Source organism: Podarcis cretensis (assembly GCF_951804945.1).
Source record: "Podarcis cretensis genome assembly, chromosome: 4".
Taxonomy (NCBI): Eukaryota; Metazoa; Chordata; class Lepidosauria; order Squamata; family Lacertidae; genus Podarcis; species Podarcis cretensis.
In genome coordinates, this window is record NC_137173.1 from 9,103,137 (window position 1) to 9,123,639 (window position 20,503).

At 46.7% G+C, this 20,503-nt stretch overlaps 1 protein-coding gene across 9 annotated transcripts in view; it reads left to right on the forward strand.

Annotated features, from left to right (window-relative positions):
* The window catches only part of EMSY (EMSY transcriptional repressor, BRCA2 interacting), a 47,837-nt gene that overhangs the window by 16,131 nt on the left and 11,203 nt on the right, over positions 1-20,503 (forward strand). For 6 of the 9 annotated variants that reach the window (XR_013838247.1, XM_079973328.1, XM_079973332.1 and 3 more), the window contains 12 exons: positions 395-654; positions 1,886-2,180; positions 4,529-4,846; positions 6,839-6,988; positions 7,919-8,092; positions 9,354-9,389; positions 9,965-10,101; positions 11,146-11,319; positions 12,584-12,782; positions 14,658-14,822; positions 17,647-17,802; positions 19,851-19,910. Coding sequence is in view for 8 of the 9 variants with exons in the window: in XM_079973328.1 (XP_079829454.1) it covers positions 395-654; positions 1,886-2,180; positions 4,529-4,846; positions 6,839-6,988; positions 7,919-8,092; positions 9,354-9,389; positions 9,965-10,101; positions 11,146-11,319; positions 12,584-12,782; positions 14,658-14,822; positions 17,647-17,802; positions 19,851-19,910 (2,124 nt within the window). In the remaining variant the exon portion in view is untranslated. The remainder of the gene's footprint in view (positions 1-394; positions 655-1,885; positions 2,181-4,528; positions 4,847-6,838; positions 6,989-7,918; positions 8,093-9,353; positions 9,390-9,964; positions 10,102-11,145; positions 11,320-12,583; positions 12,783-14,657; positions 14,823-17,646; positions 17,803-19,850; positions 19,911-20,503) is intronic. The other 3 variants (XM_079973331.1, XM_079973333.1, XM_079973335.1) reach the window with 1 other exon arrangement.

Sequence of the window (20,503 nt, forward strand, 5' to 3'; positions counted from 1 at the left end):
TTTTCTGCAATCCCCTTTACACAATCAAATTCGGCAATTCCTTACCCTCTTTCCAATCTTATTTAGTATTTTACATTTCAACCTATTATGTCTTCGGTTTTCCTTTCTCCCTTATTTCATTTATTTAGCTTCGACATAATTTTACTCTGGTCATGCCCTTTTTTCTTAAAACTTTTTTGCATATTTCTTTTTACTATGTCACTGATGCCATATTATCTTTATACCCAACATCATTTTAACATTCAAACATTTTACAATGTTTTTGGAGATGTTCTTTGAACTTCTTCCAGAACAGGTTGTGTCTTGGCATGTAGGCCAGCTTGGGCTGGGGAGGTTTGAGCAGTGCTCTGGGTGCATCAGTGCTACCAGACTGAGGCGTCTCTCTCGTTGGCAGGCGTGAGCTGCTCAGATGACGACGAGAAGCCCCGCAAACGGCGCCGCACCAACTCCTCCAGCTCCTCCCCAGTCCTCCTGAAGGAGGTCCCCAAGGCCGCCACACCAGTCACCAAGACCATCACGGTGCCTGTCAGCGGCAGCCCTAAGATGAGCAGCATCATGCAGAGCATAGCCAACTCCTTGCCGCCCCACATGTCCCCTGTGAAGATCACCTTCACGAAGCCGTCGACACAGACGACCAACACCACAACCCAGAAGGTGGGTAGGGCTTTTCGGTATGTGCGGCTGAGAACGAGAGGTTTCCTTAGCCTATAGCAGGCACCCCCAAACTCGGCCCTCCAAGAAACTGTTTATTGTAATATGTAGATAGACAACTTGAGGATCTTTACAATTTTATAACATGCAGCTAGAAATATGTGTTGAGAAAGGAGCTGAGGGAAGTCTGGGGGTGGGGTGGGAGGTTGGGTTTTTTTGTTGGGAGGGAAAAAAGAATAATAATGTGGATGATGTATTTTTGATAAAACCATTGTGTTGAAATTTCCAATAAAACAACAACAACTCGGCCCTCCAGATGTTTTGGGACTACAACTCCCATCATCCCTAGCTAACAGGATCGGTGGTCAGGGATGATGGGAATTGTAGTCCCAAAAACATCTGGAGGGCTAAGTTTGAGGGTGCCTGGTCTACAGTCCCTGTGCAATCCCTGCCACTGTGAAATTGAGGAGCATATATTTCTGGCAAGTGACCCTTCAGAGCTACCTGCTGTCGCCATTCTGGCTTTCCCAGTCTGGGAAAGAATAGCGGGGGCCAGCCAATCAGAAGTGTGAGGAGCTCCAGTAAGTTTGCCACTCGCATTGCAGTATGCTCACAAATGTGCGGAGGCTGTTTCACCCACAAACCGGGGTAGAGGCTCAGCCCAGTCCCAGTCTACAGACTGGAAACTGCTATTGACACCACCCTGCAACACCAGTTCTGTTTAATTGTCTGTCGTTTTTTCTCCCTGAGTTCCTCTGTTATGTGCTGATGTCTTCTCCCTTCAGTAAAACCACATTTCAAAAGATAATGCTGCCTGTGCACCAGCACACGTTTGGTCCCATAAATAGGGCGGAGTCACAGGCCGCCAACTCCCCTAACAGCCTGTCTCATAGGGTGGCTGTGCAGGGAAATGAGATAGCCTTGTCTGCGGGTGCAACCCAAGAGCTGCTCCCAAGAGAAATGGCAGGCTGTAAGTAAGTTTTAGTGAACCTCAAGCCTCATCCACGTTTTGCAGGTTGTCATTCAATCGCATATTGATAGCAAATGCAATAATAACCAGTCAGTTTGGGCTACACGATTTATTGTCACAAAGCCAGTTGAGAGCGATGGCAGCGTTACCCTTACTCTGAATGGACAAATGCTCCTTTTGGGAGCAGACCCTGTAAAACAACAGCGAGGGGCTGTCGGCACAGGGGGTGATGATTGAAACCTTTTTGTGTGCTCTCTTTTCCAGGTGATCATAGTCACCACCTCTCCCAGCTCCACCTTTGTCCCCAACATCCTCTCCAAGTCTCACAACTACGCGGCCGTCACCAAGCTCGTCCCGACGTCGGTCATTGCCTCGACCACCCAGAAGCAGCCGGTGGTCATCACCGCTTCCCAGTCCTCTTTGGTTAGCAGCTCCACCAGCACCTCTACCAGCGCCTCCACTGGGGGCTGCTCCACCCTTTCCTCTGCTCCCAGCACGGTCGCTGTGACCACCGTGGTCTCCTCGACGCCCTCCGTGGTTATGTCCACAGTTGCACAGGGTGAGATGTTGGCTTTGCATGGGGAAGAGATTGCGACACCCACCGCCTCGGGTGAAAAGATAGGTGCAGCTGAAAACTGCGTGCTACATCTCATTAGGGTCTTCAAGGCTTCCTTTGTGTGCTGCACTTGCAGTCTTTTCCCGAAAGTAAGACATCCCCCGAAAACAAGACCCACCGTATTTTTCGCTCTATATGATGCACCAGACCACAAGACGCACCTAGTTTTTGGAGGAGGAAAACAAGAAAAAAAGTATTCTGAATCTCAGAAGCCAGAACGGCAAGAGGGGTCACTGCGCAGTGAAAGCAGCAATCCCTCTTGCTGTTCTGGCTTCTGGGATAGTTGTGCAGCCTGCATTTGCTCCATAAGACGCACACACACTTCCTCTTACTTTTTAGGAGGGAAAAAGTGAGCCTTATAGAGCAAAAAATACGGTACTTCCAGTTTTGCCTCTTGCTGTAATATAAGGCATCCCCCGAAATTAAGACCTCCCCGATAATAAGACCTCCCCTGAACATAAGGCCTCCCTGGAATATAAGGCCCCCCGAAGCTACCGTAAGGCTTCTGACTCCTCTGGACTGTGACGGCGGGTGCCACTGCGCAGCTCACTGATTGGCTGCAGCGCAGCCAGAGCTGTTCAGGCAGTTCGAGGTCCCTTTAAATCAGAGAGCCCGCGCCGCCGCCAGTACATGCTACCGCCTGCTGCTCGCTCTGCCCTGATGGAGTCTGGCTGACTCGCAATTAGAGAATAAATGTGTGCCATATTCTTCTTCATGGAAAAAAAAAGACATCCCCTGAAAATAAGACTTAGCGCATCTTTGGGAGCAAAAATTAATATAAGACACTGTCTTATTTTCGGGAAAACTGGGTATGATTAGTTGTACTTACTATTGTTGGTAATGGGGCAGTTAGAGGCAAGCCCACTTTCAGTGCTGCAAAAATCCTGGGGCAGTAAACTGCTTCATTTGCACTCTGCGCATGTCCCATGACTTCCTGCTGTTGCAGCAATAGTCAAGTGCCATGCTAGGTGCTGTATTCTTTCCAGTCGCATTTTTATTACTTCTTTTGTTTCTTCCATATTCTAATCTGCAATACGTTAAAAACAACAACGTAAGAAATAGAGGAAGTGCTGAAAATGCAACTGTAGGCGACGACAGAGTTACATACGTCTAGTCGACACGCGACCGCCTCCATGTGCATCGCTACAACCTGGAAGTGGCCGGGAATGGGGGGAAAATTGGCTTATGCGTGCTCTACCATCGCATGCTCTGACCTGGAATGTAATCCCCATGCAAATTGGGGGTTGCCTGTATAAATGGGTGCTGGATGCAACGGGTGGGGCGTCTTCAGCCACAAACCCCCAGACATGCCGCGGGCCACGCGAATGAAACTCAATGGCTGCAGTTTGGGAAGCCTCGGCCCAGTATACCTGAAGGAGTGTCCCAACTCCCATCGTTCGGCCCGGACACTGAGGTCCAGCTCTGAGGGCCTTCTGGCGGTTCCCTCATTGCGAGAAGTGAAGTTACAGGAAACCAGGCAGAGGGCCTTCTTAGTAGTGGCACCCGCCCTGTGGAATGCCCTCCTATCAGATGTCAAGGAAATAAACCGAGGGTTTGACACCCATCAGCTACCCTCACCTGGTTTAGCTGGTCAGTCAAATCTATTTACCATGGTGTGGCCAATGTCACATGCTAACAGCTTCTAAACGGCCTCGGTCCTGTATACCTGAAGGAGCGTCTCTACCCCCATCATCCAGCCCGGACACTGAGGTCCAGCGCCGAGGGCCTTCTGGCGGTTCCCTCGCTGCGAGAAGTGAGGTTATAGGGAACCAGGCAGAGGGCCTTTTTGGTGGTGACGCCTGCGCTGTGGAGCGCCCTCCCAGCAGATGTCAAGGCAATAAATAACTATTTTACTTTTAGAAGGCATCTGAAGGTGGCCCTGTTTAGGGAAGTTTTTAATGTCTGCTGTTCTATTATGTTTTTAATATTCTGTTGGGAGCTTGCCAGAGTGGTTGGGGAAACCCATCCAGATGGGCGGGGTATAAATAAATTATTATTATTATTATTATTATTATTATTATTATTATTATTATTATTACAGTGATACCTCTGGATGTGAACGGTATCCGTTCCAGAGCCCTGTTCGCATCATGAACAGAACGCAACCCACATCTGCGCGGGTCGCAATTTGCCGTGCATGCGCATGATGTCATTCTGAGTGTCCGCGCATGCGCGAGCGGCGAAACCCAGAAGTAACCCGTTCCGTTACTTCTGGGTCGCCGCGGGACGCAACCTGAAAAGATTTAACCTGAAGCGACTAACCCAGGGTATGGCTGCCTCCTCTCTTCAAGGAGTCTGCACATCGGCCATTAAAGTCGCAGCGGCCCGGTTGCCTTCGCCCAAGACCCTGGTGGGAGCGCCGACCCAGATCTTGACACCGTTTCCTAAACAGCAGCAGCAGCAACAACAACAACAGCCGTCTCCCAAGCAGCAGCTTCAGCAAGCCCAGCCGCAGCAGCAGCTAACCCAGGCTTCCCCCGTGGCTGCGCAGCAACAGCAACAGCAACAACAGGCTTCCCAGCAGCAGCAGCAGCAGCCAGGCCTGCACCCCCAGCAGTCTCCCCTTCCGCCAGGCATTAAGCCTACCATCCAGATCAAGCAGGAATCAGGTACCAATCGATGGGTTGCTCCGGGTGTTAACTCACTGCCGCCATGTCAGGGATTGAGGAAATGAGCCTATGCTGCTAATTCTCGTAGTAGACCAGTATAAAGTAATCACCACATAAGCGGCACACAAAACGCTACCAAACCATTCTACATTCTAAATCTCATATTAATAATCCAAAAATTGAGAGAGCTATGTACAAAATCTACTACAGAAGCCACAAACAGAAAACTCATTCAAATTGTGTCCAAAAGGAAGATTGGCTCCCAGTACGTTTCCGAGCACAATTCAAAGTGTTGGTGTTGACCTTTAAAGCCCTAAACGGCCTTGGTCCAGTATACCTGAAGGAGCGTCTCCACCCCCATCATTCTGCCCGGACGCTGAGGTCCAGCACCGATGGTTTTCTGGTGGTTCCCTCATTGCGAGAAGCAAAGCTACAGGGAACCAGGCAGAGGGCCTTCTCGGTAGTGGCGCCCGCCCTGTGGAACGCCCTTCCAGCAGATGTCAAAGCGATAAACAACTACCTGACATTCAGAAGACATCTTAAGGCAGCCCTGTTCAGGGAAGTTTTTAACGTGTGATATTTTACTGTATTTTTAGTTTCTATGGAAGCCGCCCAGAGTGGCTGGGGAGGCCCAGCCAGATGGGCGGGGTATAAATAATAAATTATTATTATTATTATTATTATTATTATTATTATTATTAAGTCTTTAACGTTCCTTTAGCCAGGCTTCTGTAGATATCAACAAAGGTAAGTTTGATCAAACAAAGTGTCAGCGATGTCACGCACAAGAATTAGACAGGGTGCCAGCATTTGTCACCTGTTTTGCCCATGAAGAAGTCTCGGGCTTCAGTAATTCTCTCTGTTTTCATATATTTATAAACCTTCAAGTCCATATGTTACATTTCTTCTTAGATTAAGCTACAATATTTAATTTCTTTCTTCAGGAAATTCTCCCTCAAAATTTTGGTGTATTTACATACATTCAACTTCATATGCTCAGTTCTTTCTTGACATGCATTTATTCATTTGATCAAACTTCTCCTCGCTGATACCTAACCCTTGAGCGCAACATCGCTGACATGTCGTTTGATCAAACTTACCTATGTTAATAAGTGCGCTGCTCTGGTTTCCGTGCGCTGCTCTGGTTCACCAGAAGCAGCTTAGTCATGCTGGCCACACGACCTGGAAGCTGTACACCGGCTCCCTCGGCCAATAAAACGAGATGAGCGCCGCAACCCCAGAGTCAGTCACGACTGGACCTAATGAGCAGGGGTCCCTTTACCTTTACCTTTACCAAACTTTGTATGATGAAAGACAAGCTGTGAAGCTTTGTGTATTCAGCAAATACGATGTCCAACACTGAACATTGATTCCGGATATTGACTACTGTTTCATAGACTTCTTCAGCGTGGTGGGAGGATATAGAATTGCTTCATAAACCCATCTTATATTGAATGAATGTATGTAATGAAAATGCAGTGACTACATTATTACATAAGCACTGCCACAGCATTTGATATTTTCATATCATTCAGACGCTTTGAGACTAAAGATTTCATTTTGTACTTGTTATGATTTGAAGGAATTCTATAAAGATTGTCAATTGCGTATGTACATGGTCATTGTGTTGCCTAGACATTGCTGAAGAGGAGGAAGAGGCAGGTCAGGCAAGTGAAGGGCCGAGGGGCAAGGAAGCAGCAGTGGGGTGATCAGTTCTAGGCAGTGGCCTCCTGGGTGACAGAGGAGGAGGGACGAACGCAGAAGGAGGGGGCAGTTAGAGCTGCAGGCAGAAGAAAAAGACTAGAATTAATCTGGAATGGAGTTTCAGCCAAGCACATATTGTTGAATTTGCACGAGTTATAAATGCTCTTGTGATGTGGCTCCACTGTGTTGCGGGGAATGATTTGTTCTGTCTTTCTTTAGCTATTTGGCCTTTTTAATGTTTGCTTCTGACGTCCACCTCCCACTCGTGATGCCTCTTTTCTTTCCTAGGGGTCAAAATAATCACCCAGCAAGTGCAGCCCAGCAAAATCCTTCCCAAGCCAGTCACAGCAACTTTGCCCAGCAGTAGCAATTCCCCTATTATGGTGGTGAGCAGTAATGGGACCATCATGACAACCAAACTGGTCACAGCCCCTGCTGGTGAGTGATTCTTTCCTATGCTCCGTAGAGGGTGGAAAGCATTTTAAACTTGAGAAATAAGCTTAAATGGTGATGTACCTAGGGCGCAGTGAAGACTATCATACAATACAGCTTGTTTGACATATTTGAATCATTTTTAGCCTACTTACATGAGAATACAAGTAAGTTTGTGTACTAAAAAACGATTCCTCCATTCTCCTCTTTGTTATGATGTGGGGTCCACACTTTGCCAAATCAACATGTCAGAGACAAGGATTCCTACCTAGTCTTCTCCCTGACCTGCTGATTTTCAATTTCCAAAGACTTGTGTGTTTGTGTTGAGGAGCATTCTGCCCTGTGGAACAGCCAAGACACCTCTCCACTTGCAAGGGGTGATGATGATGATTAATTGAATTTATATAGCACCCTATACCCGCAGCTCTCAGGGCGGCTCACGGAATAAATGTGAGCATATAACGTGCACAGTTATAGCCTTCTCCCTGACATGCTGATTTTCTGTGTGCAGGGATTTGGCATTTGCACAGAGGGACATTGAAGTGCTGCTATCCCATGTCCGCCTCGCCGAGACCCTAGGCTTGCCACCTGTCCGGGGTTTGTGTGTGCTTATGTGCATGCGCACAGTTTTGGCAGTGTTCACCTCCCATTGGTGTCTGTTCATTTAAAACATTTGTACCCTTGCTCTTCAGCCAAAAAGGCTCCTGGAACAGCTTGGATACAATCAAAACAAGGCCGTCGCTCCCCACAGGCTTGCAGTCTAAAAAGCACAACACACAAGGGGAAAGCGACGGTGGGAGGAGAAGAATCGAAACTCAGGCACCACTTTCTGAACAGTGGCTCATACAATGGCTGAGCTCTGATTCTCAGCTCACAGCTTCGGTTCCTTCCGCTGATGCCTCTGCTGTCTTCCCTCCCCCCCCCCCTTTGAACCAGGGACTCAGGCGACCTACACTCGTCCGACGGTCAGCCCGTCCATTGGGACACGCATGACCGGCACGCCGGGCGCCGCCACTTACGTCAAAACCACCAGCGGCAGCATCATCACGGTCGTCCCCAAATCGCTTGCTACGCTGGGAGGCAAGATAATCAGCAGCAATATCGTTTCCGGTAGGTAGGCCTGTTTCTCAAAAAAAGCAGGGAGCAGATGGGTCAATGGAGCTTCAGCTGGGTTGTCTGTGTGTTGCTGCTGTATGTTTGAACAGTGGGCTCCAGCAGTAGGCTGCAAGAAGGAATTATCATTATAATTATTGATGAATTATATTTATATGCTGCCCTATGCCCGCAGGTCTCAGGGCAGTTCACAAGGTAAAATTACAATATAAAAACGCAAAATACGCAATCAAAACAGAAACAGGTGAATAAACCACACACACTCCAACACATAAGATAGAGTTATATAGATATCGATAGATAGTCCCAGGATGGAAAGATAGAGGAATTCCAGGGAAAGTATCTGTTAGGAAATGGGACTTGTCACTGGTCAGAAACTAGACTTAAATATATGATATACGATACGATATACGATATCTTTATTGTCATTTTCCCATGCAGAACAATGAAATTGAAAAACTACATAAAACATTCAAACCCCCCTAAAACCTCTAAATCCTAGATCCTGGGGTGGTTATTACTCAGATTTGATGAGGGAAGTCACAATGTTACAAATAAGGACTTATTAAAAAATTTACCGTCAGCACGCTTGACAATAGCTAGAAGGTGGAAAGATTTAGGAGACAACTTGCTCTCTGAATAGTACCAGCAAACTTGAACATTGCATTGAGGGGGAAACTGATGCAATAGGCGAAGTACAAGGAACAGTTTAAGAATGACAAAGAAAAGCTGCAAGCCACGTTTATTAAATACATAGCACAAAAGGAATGTAACTGCCCACCGCTGCCAGCAAGTGACCTACTCTGAAATACGATTGTTTATAGTGTCGTCTTTGTTTACAAAGAAGGAGAATTCCAGTCATAAGTAAAGAAGAGCAAATGTATCACAGTACGACAGAGACTTAACCAATGCTCTTGACTATATGTTACTCGTACATTTATGATGATATATGCTGTCTTGTTTTTGTTGCAAAACAAAATACATTTTAAAAAAATAAAAATGGAGGAAGCCTTTCCCTGCTTCCTGTGCGAATCAGCAATAAATCTTTGCAGTAACGGCAGTCGCTGGCACACGCATGGAAACTCCATTTTTCTTTGTAGTCGAAAAGACAAATGAATGCTGATCTGTAACAGTGGCATATTTTTAGTCTGTTTGTATTTTAATTCAAATACCCCTCCCCCTGGAAGTTGGCAATGTTCCGAACAAATACCACTGCGTGTAGACCAAGCTGTTGTATTTTCGCTTTTTTTTTTGAAAGGTAACTCCTTGATGAAGACCTATTTCCAACAAAAAGGTACCCAAAACTTGCAATGCTCTAGAAACCTTTGCATGATTCCCCATCCCCACCCCAGCCCCCTCCATGATGCGTCACAGCACCCCTCACCCTGTGACTTTGCTGGTGTTTTACCGATGATAAGCTGCAAAGCCACATGAGACGACACGGTCTCCTGTTTTTAACTGAGATCTGCTCTGGCAGGTAAAAAACTGCTTTTCCGGTCAGTTTTTCCAGTTGGACCTGACCTGATATGAGGTTGTGCCCCTGGCCTAGCAAACTGTCCCCTTCCCAGGGTCCCTGTGCCCTCTGGTGCATGCTCTGGAAGCCCCTGTATCTATAGCTCCCCAGTGACTGCTGGCCAGCTTAGCTCCCTCCATTGCATGGAGTGGGGAAGTGGTTATGGGTCCCCCTGCCTGGAATAGAGAGAAGGGAGTGTCATTGGTATTTTCTTGTACTTGGTGCCCCCTAAATGGTGCTTGGATGAGGCCGTTTTAAATTGTATGGCCACGGGGGAACCGCAGCAGTAATGGGGCAAGCACTGCTGCTTCTAACCGAACCTCCTTTCTATTTCCCCTCCCACTCGGGCAACCAAGGAACTACGACCAAAATCACAACCATCCCCGTGACGTCCAAGCCAAACGTGATAGTCGTGCAGAAGACGACGGGGAAAGGAACCACCATCCAAGGGCTTCCGGGCAAAAACGTGGTCACGACGTTGCTAAATGCGGGGGTAAGAGAGAGGGAGTGTGATTATCGCTATTTCATCATCATCATCAATACCCGCTGCCTTGCGGAAGAGGCCTTTGGGAGAAGAAAAGGCTAAAGAGTAGACCCTCCTTCTGGCAACTCCTGCAGCCAAGCTGGTGCCAAATGTATTACTCAGATGGTCCATCCTTAAGTTTTGTGTATAGTTTGCTCTCCACTAAGCATGCAGTAGGGACGTGGGTGGCGCTGTGGGTTAAACCACAGAGCCTAGGACTTGCCGATCAGAAGGTCGGCGGTTCGAATCCCCGTGACGGGGTGAGCTCCCGTTGCCCGGTCCCTGCTCCTGCCAACCTAGCCGTTCAAAAGCACGTCAAAGTGCAAGTAGATAAATAGGTACCACTCTGGCAGGAACAGGAAGGTAAACGGCGTTTCCGTGCGCTGCTCTGGTTCGCCAGAAGTGGCTTAGTCATGTTGATTTTGCAGTGTCCCAAGCACAGCGGAATGATGAGGAGTACGTGCCACATACTCTATATTACTTTATTTACACTTCAAAGCTGGTAGATTACAGAAAAACATCTTGCCTCTGCCGGAGCAGAGAAAGCATCCTCTCTCCTCTAAAGCACGGAGAGAACACAGTGTGAAAAACAGGAAACCAGTGTACGTCACATCCAGTCTCCTTTCCCGTGAGAAACTCCACAGCACAGACTGTGGAATGTAAACACCTGTCTCGTAACAAGCACTTCGCTGCACAGTGAAGAGAGCAGAAACCAACAAGTCATGCTGGCCACATGACCCGGAAGCTGTACGCCGGCTCCCTCGGCCAGTAAAGCAAGATGAGCGCCGCAACCCCAGAGTCGGCCATGACTGGACCTAATGGTCAGGGGTCCCTTTACCTTTAAGCATGCAGTTACAGGGCTTTTAACCCTTTGCATTGCATAGGGGGAAATTGCTTGGTCCCATGCAGGTGGAGTATGAGAGGAGAGCAAGTGAGTTAAGTCATATAATGGGTGTGAATTTTTAATTTTCTGGCCTAGTCTCACCAAGGCAAACCTGCAAGTTTTTTCCTCAGGGAGAGAAAACGATCCAAGCGGTGCCAGCTGGAGCGAAGCCAGCCATCATCACTGCCACCAGGCCCATTACCAAAATGATCGTCACGCAGCCAAAAGGGATCGGGTCTGCCGTCCAGCCAGCTACCAAAATCATCCCGACCAAAATTGTTTATGGGCAGCAGGGTAAAACGCAGGTATGCTTAAGAACTTTGGGCGGGGGGGGGGGCAGGGCTAACGTGTTTCACCACCAGCATAAAATAGCTTTTTAACTCTGCCTTGCTTTGGCGAGCAAGGCCTTCTCTGCACACTGGGTCTGGGCTGTGGCCACTAGATCTCGTGGGAGCGTCCCTGGGCTTCTGGAGCCAGTGTATGGAGAAAGTCTTGCTTCCCCAGTAACGTGGAGAGCTAAACAGCTGGTTTTTGCCCAGTTTTCCTGCTGCAAAAAGAACTTTCAAGCTCTCTACCTTGCTTGTAGGATATCAACCAGCATCTTTCAGCTGTGTATGTTTGAAATCATATTGTGTAGTCCATGGATTTTGCAACCTCCAGTTTTCCAGGACACAATTGCATTTTGAAGTTTGAGGCTTTGACTTAACTGTGGGGCCAGTTCAGCTGTGTAATAATCATCATCATCATCATCATCATCATCATCATCATCATCATCATCATCATTTTGATTTATACCCTGCCCTCCCCAGCCAAGACCGGGCTCAGGGCGGCTAACACCAGGTATAAAAACTGCTGAATAAAATACAACTTAAAAACAAGATTAAAGTACAACATTAAAATGCAGCCTCATTTCAGTAGAAACTCAAATCAAAAACTTTTTGGGGATGAAAATGTCGAATCTTCACCAAGGCCAACTATCCAGACTAGTCCTACGTGGGCCAGGAAAATACCAGGGAAGTCCCCAAATAGGAGTACCATCACAGAAGGAGAAAGGAAAGAGGGTAAGGGGATCAAGTAGATTCCAAGCCAAAGGCCAGGCAGAACAACTCTGTCTTACAGGCCCTGCGGAAAGAAATCAGATCCCGCAGGGCCCTGGTCTCATGAGACAGAGCATTCCACCAGGCCGGAGCCAGTGCTAAAAAGGCCCTGGCTCTGGTTTGAGGCTAATCTGACTTCCTTAGGGACCTTTAGGGTGTTGCTATTTATGGACTGTATTTATATTCTTCCACTTTGATTGCTGAGGGCACAATCGGGAGAGGTAAAGGGTGATGGAGAGCACTTCCCCCCTCCCACAAAAAAAGCCTTTTTAAAGAAAAGTCTGAAAAAACGAAAGCCGAATCTTTAGTGGAATTAAACATATGCCTCTGTTTCTGTGGGGAGAACTGGGTCTGGGTCTTGTCCCACCCGGTGCCGGAATGTGGGCCCCAAGAACTTTGCATGGAGATAACATTGCCCTTGGTGTGAACAAGTGTCCCCCCCCGCTGTAAACTGTCCCCCCCTTCTTTTCAGGTCCTTATCAAGCCAAAGCCAGTGACCTTCCAGGCAACGGTTGTGAGTGAGCAGACAAGGCAACTGGTCACCGAAACCCTTCAGCAGGCTTCCCGGGTGGTGGAGGCGGGGAATGCTTTGCTGCCAGAGGTGAAAGAGGAGCCCCAGGCGTACACAGACAGCAGCTCCTCTTCAACAGAATCCTCACAGGGTTCCCAAGGTTAAACCTGCATAGATCTCCTAGCGTAATGCGGCTTGGGTTGGTTTTTATATTTTCCCGTAGGTTGCGTGATGGTTTTGGGGGACTTCCGAGTTGAGACGAAACTGGGGACAGCTCAGTTAGTAGAGCATGAGACTCTTAATCTCTGGGTCGTAAGTTCAGGCCCCACGTTGGGCAAAAGATTCCTGCATGTCAGGGGGTTGGACTAGATGATGCTAGTGGTTCCTTTGCAACTCATTGATTCTGTGGGACTTCGGGAGCAGATTGGCCTTGGCTGGCCTCATGAGCTTGGCTTCTGAGCTCTGCATCCCCAACTGTTCTGCATGCTCATAAGATGTCCTTTGATCCTGTTGTTAGTGCGTATCTGTCAATGGAGTTAGAATCATAAAATTCTACAGCTTGGACAGTTCCCATTGGTGGCCAGCCCCTTAGTCCCGGTTACCACGTTTCCTTAATCATAGCATGCAAGCACAGTGCCCTTAAAAGGACATGTGGCTCCATGCACACCCACAACAGAGCCTGCACACCTGCTGATGCAACAGTACTTGCTTTCCTCCTATTTCCATCTTTGTCTGTGATCATTTTCGTAAGAAAACATGGGCTCCTAGATCGATGGCCAACAGGAAACAGCAAAGTGCAAATTGGAGGAGGTGGGGAGAACAGCAGCTTTGACATCCCTGAAGTTACATGAAATTCGTTTTGAAGAGTTGGCACCCAACAAACTCCCCAGCTGTAAAATGGGCCTGCGGCTTAGCTAGGGGAAAGGTCAAAAGCAATTCATTAGAGATGCCCCCCTTCTCTAAGTGGTGTCCAGACCGCGGAGAGAATAATTAGGTGCACTCTTCCCACCTTGGATCAAATCTATGCTGCCAGGTGCCATAAGAAAGCTGCAGAGATAGCTCAGGATAGCACGCACCCCGGAAATGATCTCTTTCAGCTTCTGCCTTCTGGAAGAAGGTACAGGGTTATAAAGACCAGGACTAGCCGCCTGAGAAACAATTTCTATCCAAATGCGATTTTGGTTTTAAATGCAGTGTAAGAAGTCTCTATGGGAGTATATTGTATTTAAAAATGGGGTTTCAGAGTTTTTAGGGGGCTAACCAGGTTGGGATAGCTGGGATAGCAGACTTGTTGGTTTTTGAATGTCTGATGTAGATTTTTTCAATTTCGTTGTTCTGTATGGGACAATGACAATAGAGATAATTTTTTCATCCAATGAAGCTGAACGTTGGAAGATTTAGGGCAGATAAAATAATAGAACACACAGTGATGGCCACCACCTTGGATGGCTTTAAAAGACAATTAGACAGATTCATGGAGGAGAGGGCCATCGATGGCTGGAATACAAGTTGCTGGAAACTGCAGGAGCATAGACTGCACTTAAAGGGACGCGGGTGGCGCTGTGAGTTAAATCACAGAGCCTAGGACTTGCCGATCAGAAGGTTGGCGGTTCGAATCCCCATGATGGGGTGAGCTCCTGTTGCCCAGTCCCTGCTCCTGCCCCCCTAGCAGTTCAAAAGCACGTCAAAGTACAAGTAGATAAATAGGTACCGCTCTGGCGGGAAGGTAAACGGCGTTTCCGTGCGCTGCTCTGGTTTGCCAGAAGCGGCTTAGTCATGCTGGCCACATGACCCGGAAGCTGTACGCCAGCTCCCTCGGCCGATAAAGCGAGATGAGCGTCGCAACCCCAGAGTTGGCCACGACTGGACCTAATGGTCAGGGGTCCCTTTACCTTTATTTAGATTGCACTTACGCTCGAATCCTGTTCACAGGTTTTCCACAGGCATCTGTTTCGCCGTTGTGAAAACCGGATGCTGGACCGTTGGCCTGATCCAGCAGGCTCTCCTTACGATCTTATGTTCCTTTGTGTCTCAGATTCCCAGCCTGTGGTTCACGTCATTGCCTCCCGAAGCCAGGATTGGTCAGAACACGAGATTGCTGTGGACTCCAGCCCCACCATAATCTACCAGGACGTCTCCAGTGAATCCCAGTCGGCCACTTCGACAATTAAAGCGCTGTTGGAGCTCCAGCAGACAACAGGTGGGCGCTCTTGATCCCGGAGCACCTGTGGTTCCCTTGCGTCAACTAACTTGCGTTTTTATTTCAGTGGCAGAAAAGGTCTTGGTCCTGTCTATGTGTGCTGCTCACCCCCTTTCCCTAGAGAGCTGGTGTGGCGTGGTGGTTAGATTGTCTGACCAGGGTTCAAATCCCCACTCGGCCGTGCAGCTCACTGAGTGACCTTGGCCCAGTCGCTACCTCTCAGCCTAACCTACCCCACAGGGGATTAAATGAAGAGAGCAAGAACTATGTACAAGGCAACTCCCCATTTACGCGGAGGTTATGTACTGAGGCACCGCATGTTTAAGTGAAATTGCGTATGTTTGGAACACCATTGAAAAAGCCTGAAAGCCACACATTCGCTCCCTCCAAACCTCCTTGCTCGAGCTCCAACTCTCCACAGGCCTCAAGCGTCGGTGCAAAGGCTCCTGGGATTGCCTTTGCCAAGGCTTATGGGATGGCTAGATGACGTTTAAGAGCTCTGCTCTTAAAAAGCAGAGACATCACCTTGCCGACAAAGGTCTGTATAGTTAAAGCTATGGTTTTCCCAGTAGTGATGTACGGAAGTGAGAGCTGGACCATAGAGAAGGCTGATCGCCAAAGAATTGATGCTTTTGAATTCTGGTGCTGGAGGAGAATCTTGAGAGTCCCATGGACTGCAAGAAGATCAAACCTCTCCATTCTGAAGGAAATCAGCCCTGAGTGCTCACTGGAAGGAGAGATCCTGAAGCTGAGGCTCCAATACTTTGGCCACCTCGTGAGAAGAGAAGACTCCCTGGAAAAGACCCTGATGTTGGGAAAGATGGAGGGCACAAGGAGAAGGGGACAACAGAGGACAAGATGGTTGGACAGTGTTCTCAAAGCTACCAGCATGAGTTTGACCAAACTGCGGGAGGCAGTGGAAGACAGGAGTGCCTGGCGTGCTCTGGTCCAGGGGGTCACGAAGAGTCGGACACAACTAAACAATAACAGATGCTGTTTTCGCACAATTTTTGCCCTTTTTGTGCTCTTTTAGCCGCTTTGCACCTTTCATGCCACTTTGCAGCGATGCACATGTGTGCAGTTGCGCATGAAAATGGGGAGTTGCCTGTACATCTCCTTGAATTACAAACTGGCAAAGATATGCAATAAATAAATGAATAAAATTTTTGGCATGCATCATTGGGGGCTTATGTGCTTAGTCTTTTTTTTTTTTTTTGCATATAAATTTTTATTAATTAACATCAAAAGACAAAACAAAACATTAATTTCACATCGTTTTTCACAACTTATTTCTTTTTTTAGGACTTCCCTCAGCTGTTCCGTAAATCATCCATAGTTATAATTTTAATTACGCATTCCTCAAATTTATATTGACATTATTTATCTCTTTTTTCCTATTCCCTTTAGACAATACTTCTTACTTTTTCACAGTGCTTCTTTAAATCCCTTTAGCGTCATCTGTCCCTCACTTATATGTTCCAGATATTCCACAAATTTCCCCCAGTCCTCGATGAACTTTTGGTCTCTTAAGTATCTAATCTTCCCTGTCAGTTTATCTAACTCTGCGTAGTCTAACAGTTTCATTCTCCATTCTTCCACAGTCGGTATTTCTTGTTGTTTCCATTTCTGGGCCAGTAACACTCTTGCTGCTGTTACTGCATACAGAAAAAATTTACCGTCTTTTCTTTTTATCTCATTTCCTACTATTCCTAACAGAAAGACTTCTGGTTTCTTTATAAATGTGTATTTTAAAATCTTCTTCAGTTCATTGTATATCTTTTCCCAGAAGTCTTTCACTTTCTTACATTCCCACCACATGTGATAAAAAGTACCTTCTTTATCTTTACATTTCCAACACTTATTGCATGTCTTATACATTTTTGCTAATTTTGTCAGTGTCATATACCATCTATAAAACATTTTCATCACATTCTCTTTCAACGTCATACATGCAGTAAATTTTAGGCCTTCCTTCCATAATTTTTCCCAATCCTCAAATTGTATATTGTAACCCACAACTCTGGCCCAACGAATCATTACCGATTTAACTTCTTCATCCTTTAAATTCCATTCTAACAACAGCTTATACATTTTGGATAGATTTTTACCATCATTATCTATAATTTCACTCTGAAATTTAGAATCCTTGTCCGCAAAACCTCGTTCTTTACCATCTTTCCTAAACATCTCATTTGTTTGGAAATAATGCAACCAATCATATACATGTTCTTTAACCTGCTCATAAGGTTTTATCTTCCATTTTCCTCCTTCTTTAAATAGCAGTTGACCACATGTTATCCACTTACTTCTCATATTGGTTTTCTTTATGCTCATAACTTCTAGAGGTGATAGCCAGCGTGGCATTCTAGGTTCTAATAGGTTTTTATACCTATCCCATACCTCGATTAAAGGACCTCGGAAGATGTGGTTCTCAAAACCTTTATGGACTCCCTTTTTCTCGTGCCATAGGTACGCATGCCATCCAAATATATTATCAAACCCCTCTAAGTCCAACAATTCATTATTTTCTAGTTTAATCCACTCTTTCAACCAGCAAAGGCATGATGCCTCATAATACAATTTCAAGTCCGGCAGGGCAAAGCCTCCCCTTTCTCTTATATCTGTTAGCAACTTAAATTGAATTCTTGGCTTTTTGCCCTGCCAAATATATCTTGAAATCGCTCTTTGCCACTCTTTAAAAATTCTATTCCCCTTAATTATGGTGATAGTCTGAAATAAAAATAACATCTGCTTAGTCTTGAGACCAAAACAAAAAGCAACAACAGTGTTCTCTGTTCCTTTTTTCCTCCTATTGCCGGAGCAGTGAAGGAGAAATTGGAATCCAAGCCAAGGCAGCCAACGATTGATCTGAGCCAAATGGCAGTTCCCATCCAGATGACCCAAGAGAAGCGACATTCTCCAGAAAGCCCCTCTATCGCCGTGGTGGAGTCAGAACTGGTTGCAGAATACATCACCACTGGTGAGTCACGTAAGAGACATGCGAGGGGGATAAGGTCCTGGTGGAACCTATATATATATATGTGTGTGTGTGTGTGTGTGTGTGTGTATATATATATATATATATATATATATATATATATATATTGCAAGCAGGATGCGGAAAACTTCACACTTTTGGGACCTCCCAACGACCAGTTTATTGAGCATCCATCCTGATTTAGAAGATGTGCTATCCCTTGCTTTCCTTTGCATTCCCATCACTTTCCTTACCGCAAAAAAACAATCTCTTGGGGAAGCAGGTTTGATGCAGTAGAGCTCTGAATGAATGAGCAGGGCAGAGAGCGCCCTGCTCAGGCACCCCAAAACTCAGGCCTCCAGATGTTTTGGGACTACAGTTCCCATCATCCCTGACCACTGGTCCTGTTAGCTAGGGATCATGGGAGTTGTAGTCCTAACACACCAGGAGGGCCGAGTTTGGGGGTGCTTAGAGTAGATTGTCTCTGAAGAGTACATGATTAGCATGGAACTTGCTGCCACAGGTTGTGGTTGTGGCGCTTGGTTTGGAAGGGGGATTAGAGAAATCCTTGGCAGAAGAGAAGTTGCATCAATTGCTAGTAGCCATGATAGCTAAATGGAACTTCCATATTTAGAGGCAACCTGCCTGAGAACGCGGGTGGCGCTGTGGGTTAAACCACGGAGCCTAGGACTTGCCGATCAGAAGGCCGGCGGTTCGAATCCCCGAGCTCCCGTTGCTCAGTCCCAGCTCCTGCCCACCTAGTAGTTTGAAAGCACGTCAAAGTGCAAGTAGATAAATAGGTACCGCTGCAGCGGGAAGGTAAACGGCGTTTCTGTGCGCTGCTCTGGTTCTCCAGAAGCGGCTTAGTCCTGCTGGCCACATGACCCAGAAGCTGTACGCCGGCTCCCTCGGCCCATAAAGTGGGATGAGCGCTGCAACCCCAGAGTCAGCCATGACTGGACCTAATGGTCAGGGGTCCCTTTACCTTTACCTTTTTACCTGGGGACAAACAGTGGAAAGAGGACTGTTGCTTTAATGCCCTGCTTGTGGGCTGGTTATCCACTTTGGGGCAGAGAATGAAGGTCTTCCTAGGCCTTGTGATCTGATCAGCAGGGCTGCTGTTAAATTCTTACTTTTGAGCATTGACAGATCTTGGGCAGAAGAAAGTGCCAACTCTGGGAATTGGCTAGAGAGAATAGTTGGGGTGTAATTTGTACTACGGCTCCATCTTGGAGCCTGCAGCTGAACCATGTTCAGGAATTAGTGGAGCTTCTGAGTAAATGCAGAGTGCCTCTCTCACTACCCGCACTTGATCCCCTCCAAGAAAAAGGGGGACAACCAACTCACAACTCCAGGATTTGGAAGTACTGTGAAGGCCTCTCCATTTCCCATCCCTCCTTCATGCCTAGCAGATCCTGTTTTTTGCCTGGCTTTATGGATTGTATTTGGGAATGAGGCAGTCTCCAAGGTGTGTATCTGGGAAGGTTGTAGGTGGCTGCTTTTCTCAACCGCTGTATGTCTCCCCTCTCGCCCACTCTCCCTCTCACACACACCCCTGCCCAAATAACGGAGCCTGTGGAATAGCTTGCCACAGGTTCTTGTCAAACAGAACCATAGAACTGTAGAGTTGGGTGGGAGCCAAAGCGTCCTTGAGCCCAACCCCCTGCAATGCAGAGCACTTGATGTCTGCCTCCCTAACGCTCGAAAATTTCCTTGGTGGCTATATAGCCTACCCTTCCTCTCCACTTCATGGCTTGACTCCTGCAGAACGTGTGCTGAAGCTGGCATTGGATGTTAGGTTAGTCTTCGTTCTGATCTAGCCGGCGCTCTGTTTGCATTTGAGGAACATTTTGCAACACGCTGGTTGGAGCACTCGCTTTGCATGCAGAAGGTCCCAGGTTCAAGCCCCAGCGTCTACAGGGCTGGGGAAGACTCCTGTCCTGGGCGGATCACGATAAATAGTTGGTTTTGCTTTAGAGCAAGCACTGGCTTGGAGATGAGCAGAGCAAATCGCCTCTTCTCGTATCTCTAACATCTTTGTCTATCTGCAGACTCAGGAAGACAGCACTGTATTCCTTCACATTCGGAAGAATACCTCCAAAGCCACATAGGTTAGATGTTTTATTTCTAAAAGACATTAACAAAATTTATAGACTGTTCTGGAGGCCCTTGGGGTGACCTTATACAGCTGGTGTGCATCAGCATTGGGATCCGTTATTTTGTCTGGATCAGTACATTAGGTTTCCAATTTTTTATTTTACAGGTGAAACTCAAACACTTAGAATATCGTGGAAAAGTTCCTTTCTTTCACTAATTCAATTTCAAAGGTGAAACTAATATATGAGATAGACTCATGACATGCAAAGTGAGATATGTCAAGCCTTGATTTGTTCTACTGGTGAAACTCGAAAAATTAGAATATCGTGGGAAAGTTTCTTGATTTCTGTAATTCAACTTAAAAGGTGAAACTCATATATGAGATAGACTCATGACATGCAAAGCGAGATATGCTAAGTCTTTCTTTGTTATCATTGTGATGATCATGATGTACAGCTGATGAAAACCCCAAATTAACCATCTCAGAAAATTAGAATATTCAATGAAATCAGCAAAACAAGGATTTCAAATAGAGCAAGATTGGATCTCTGAGAAGTAGAAGCATATCTCGCTTTGCATGCCATGAGTCGATCTCATATGTTAGTTT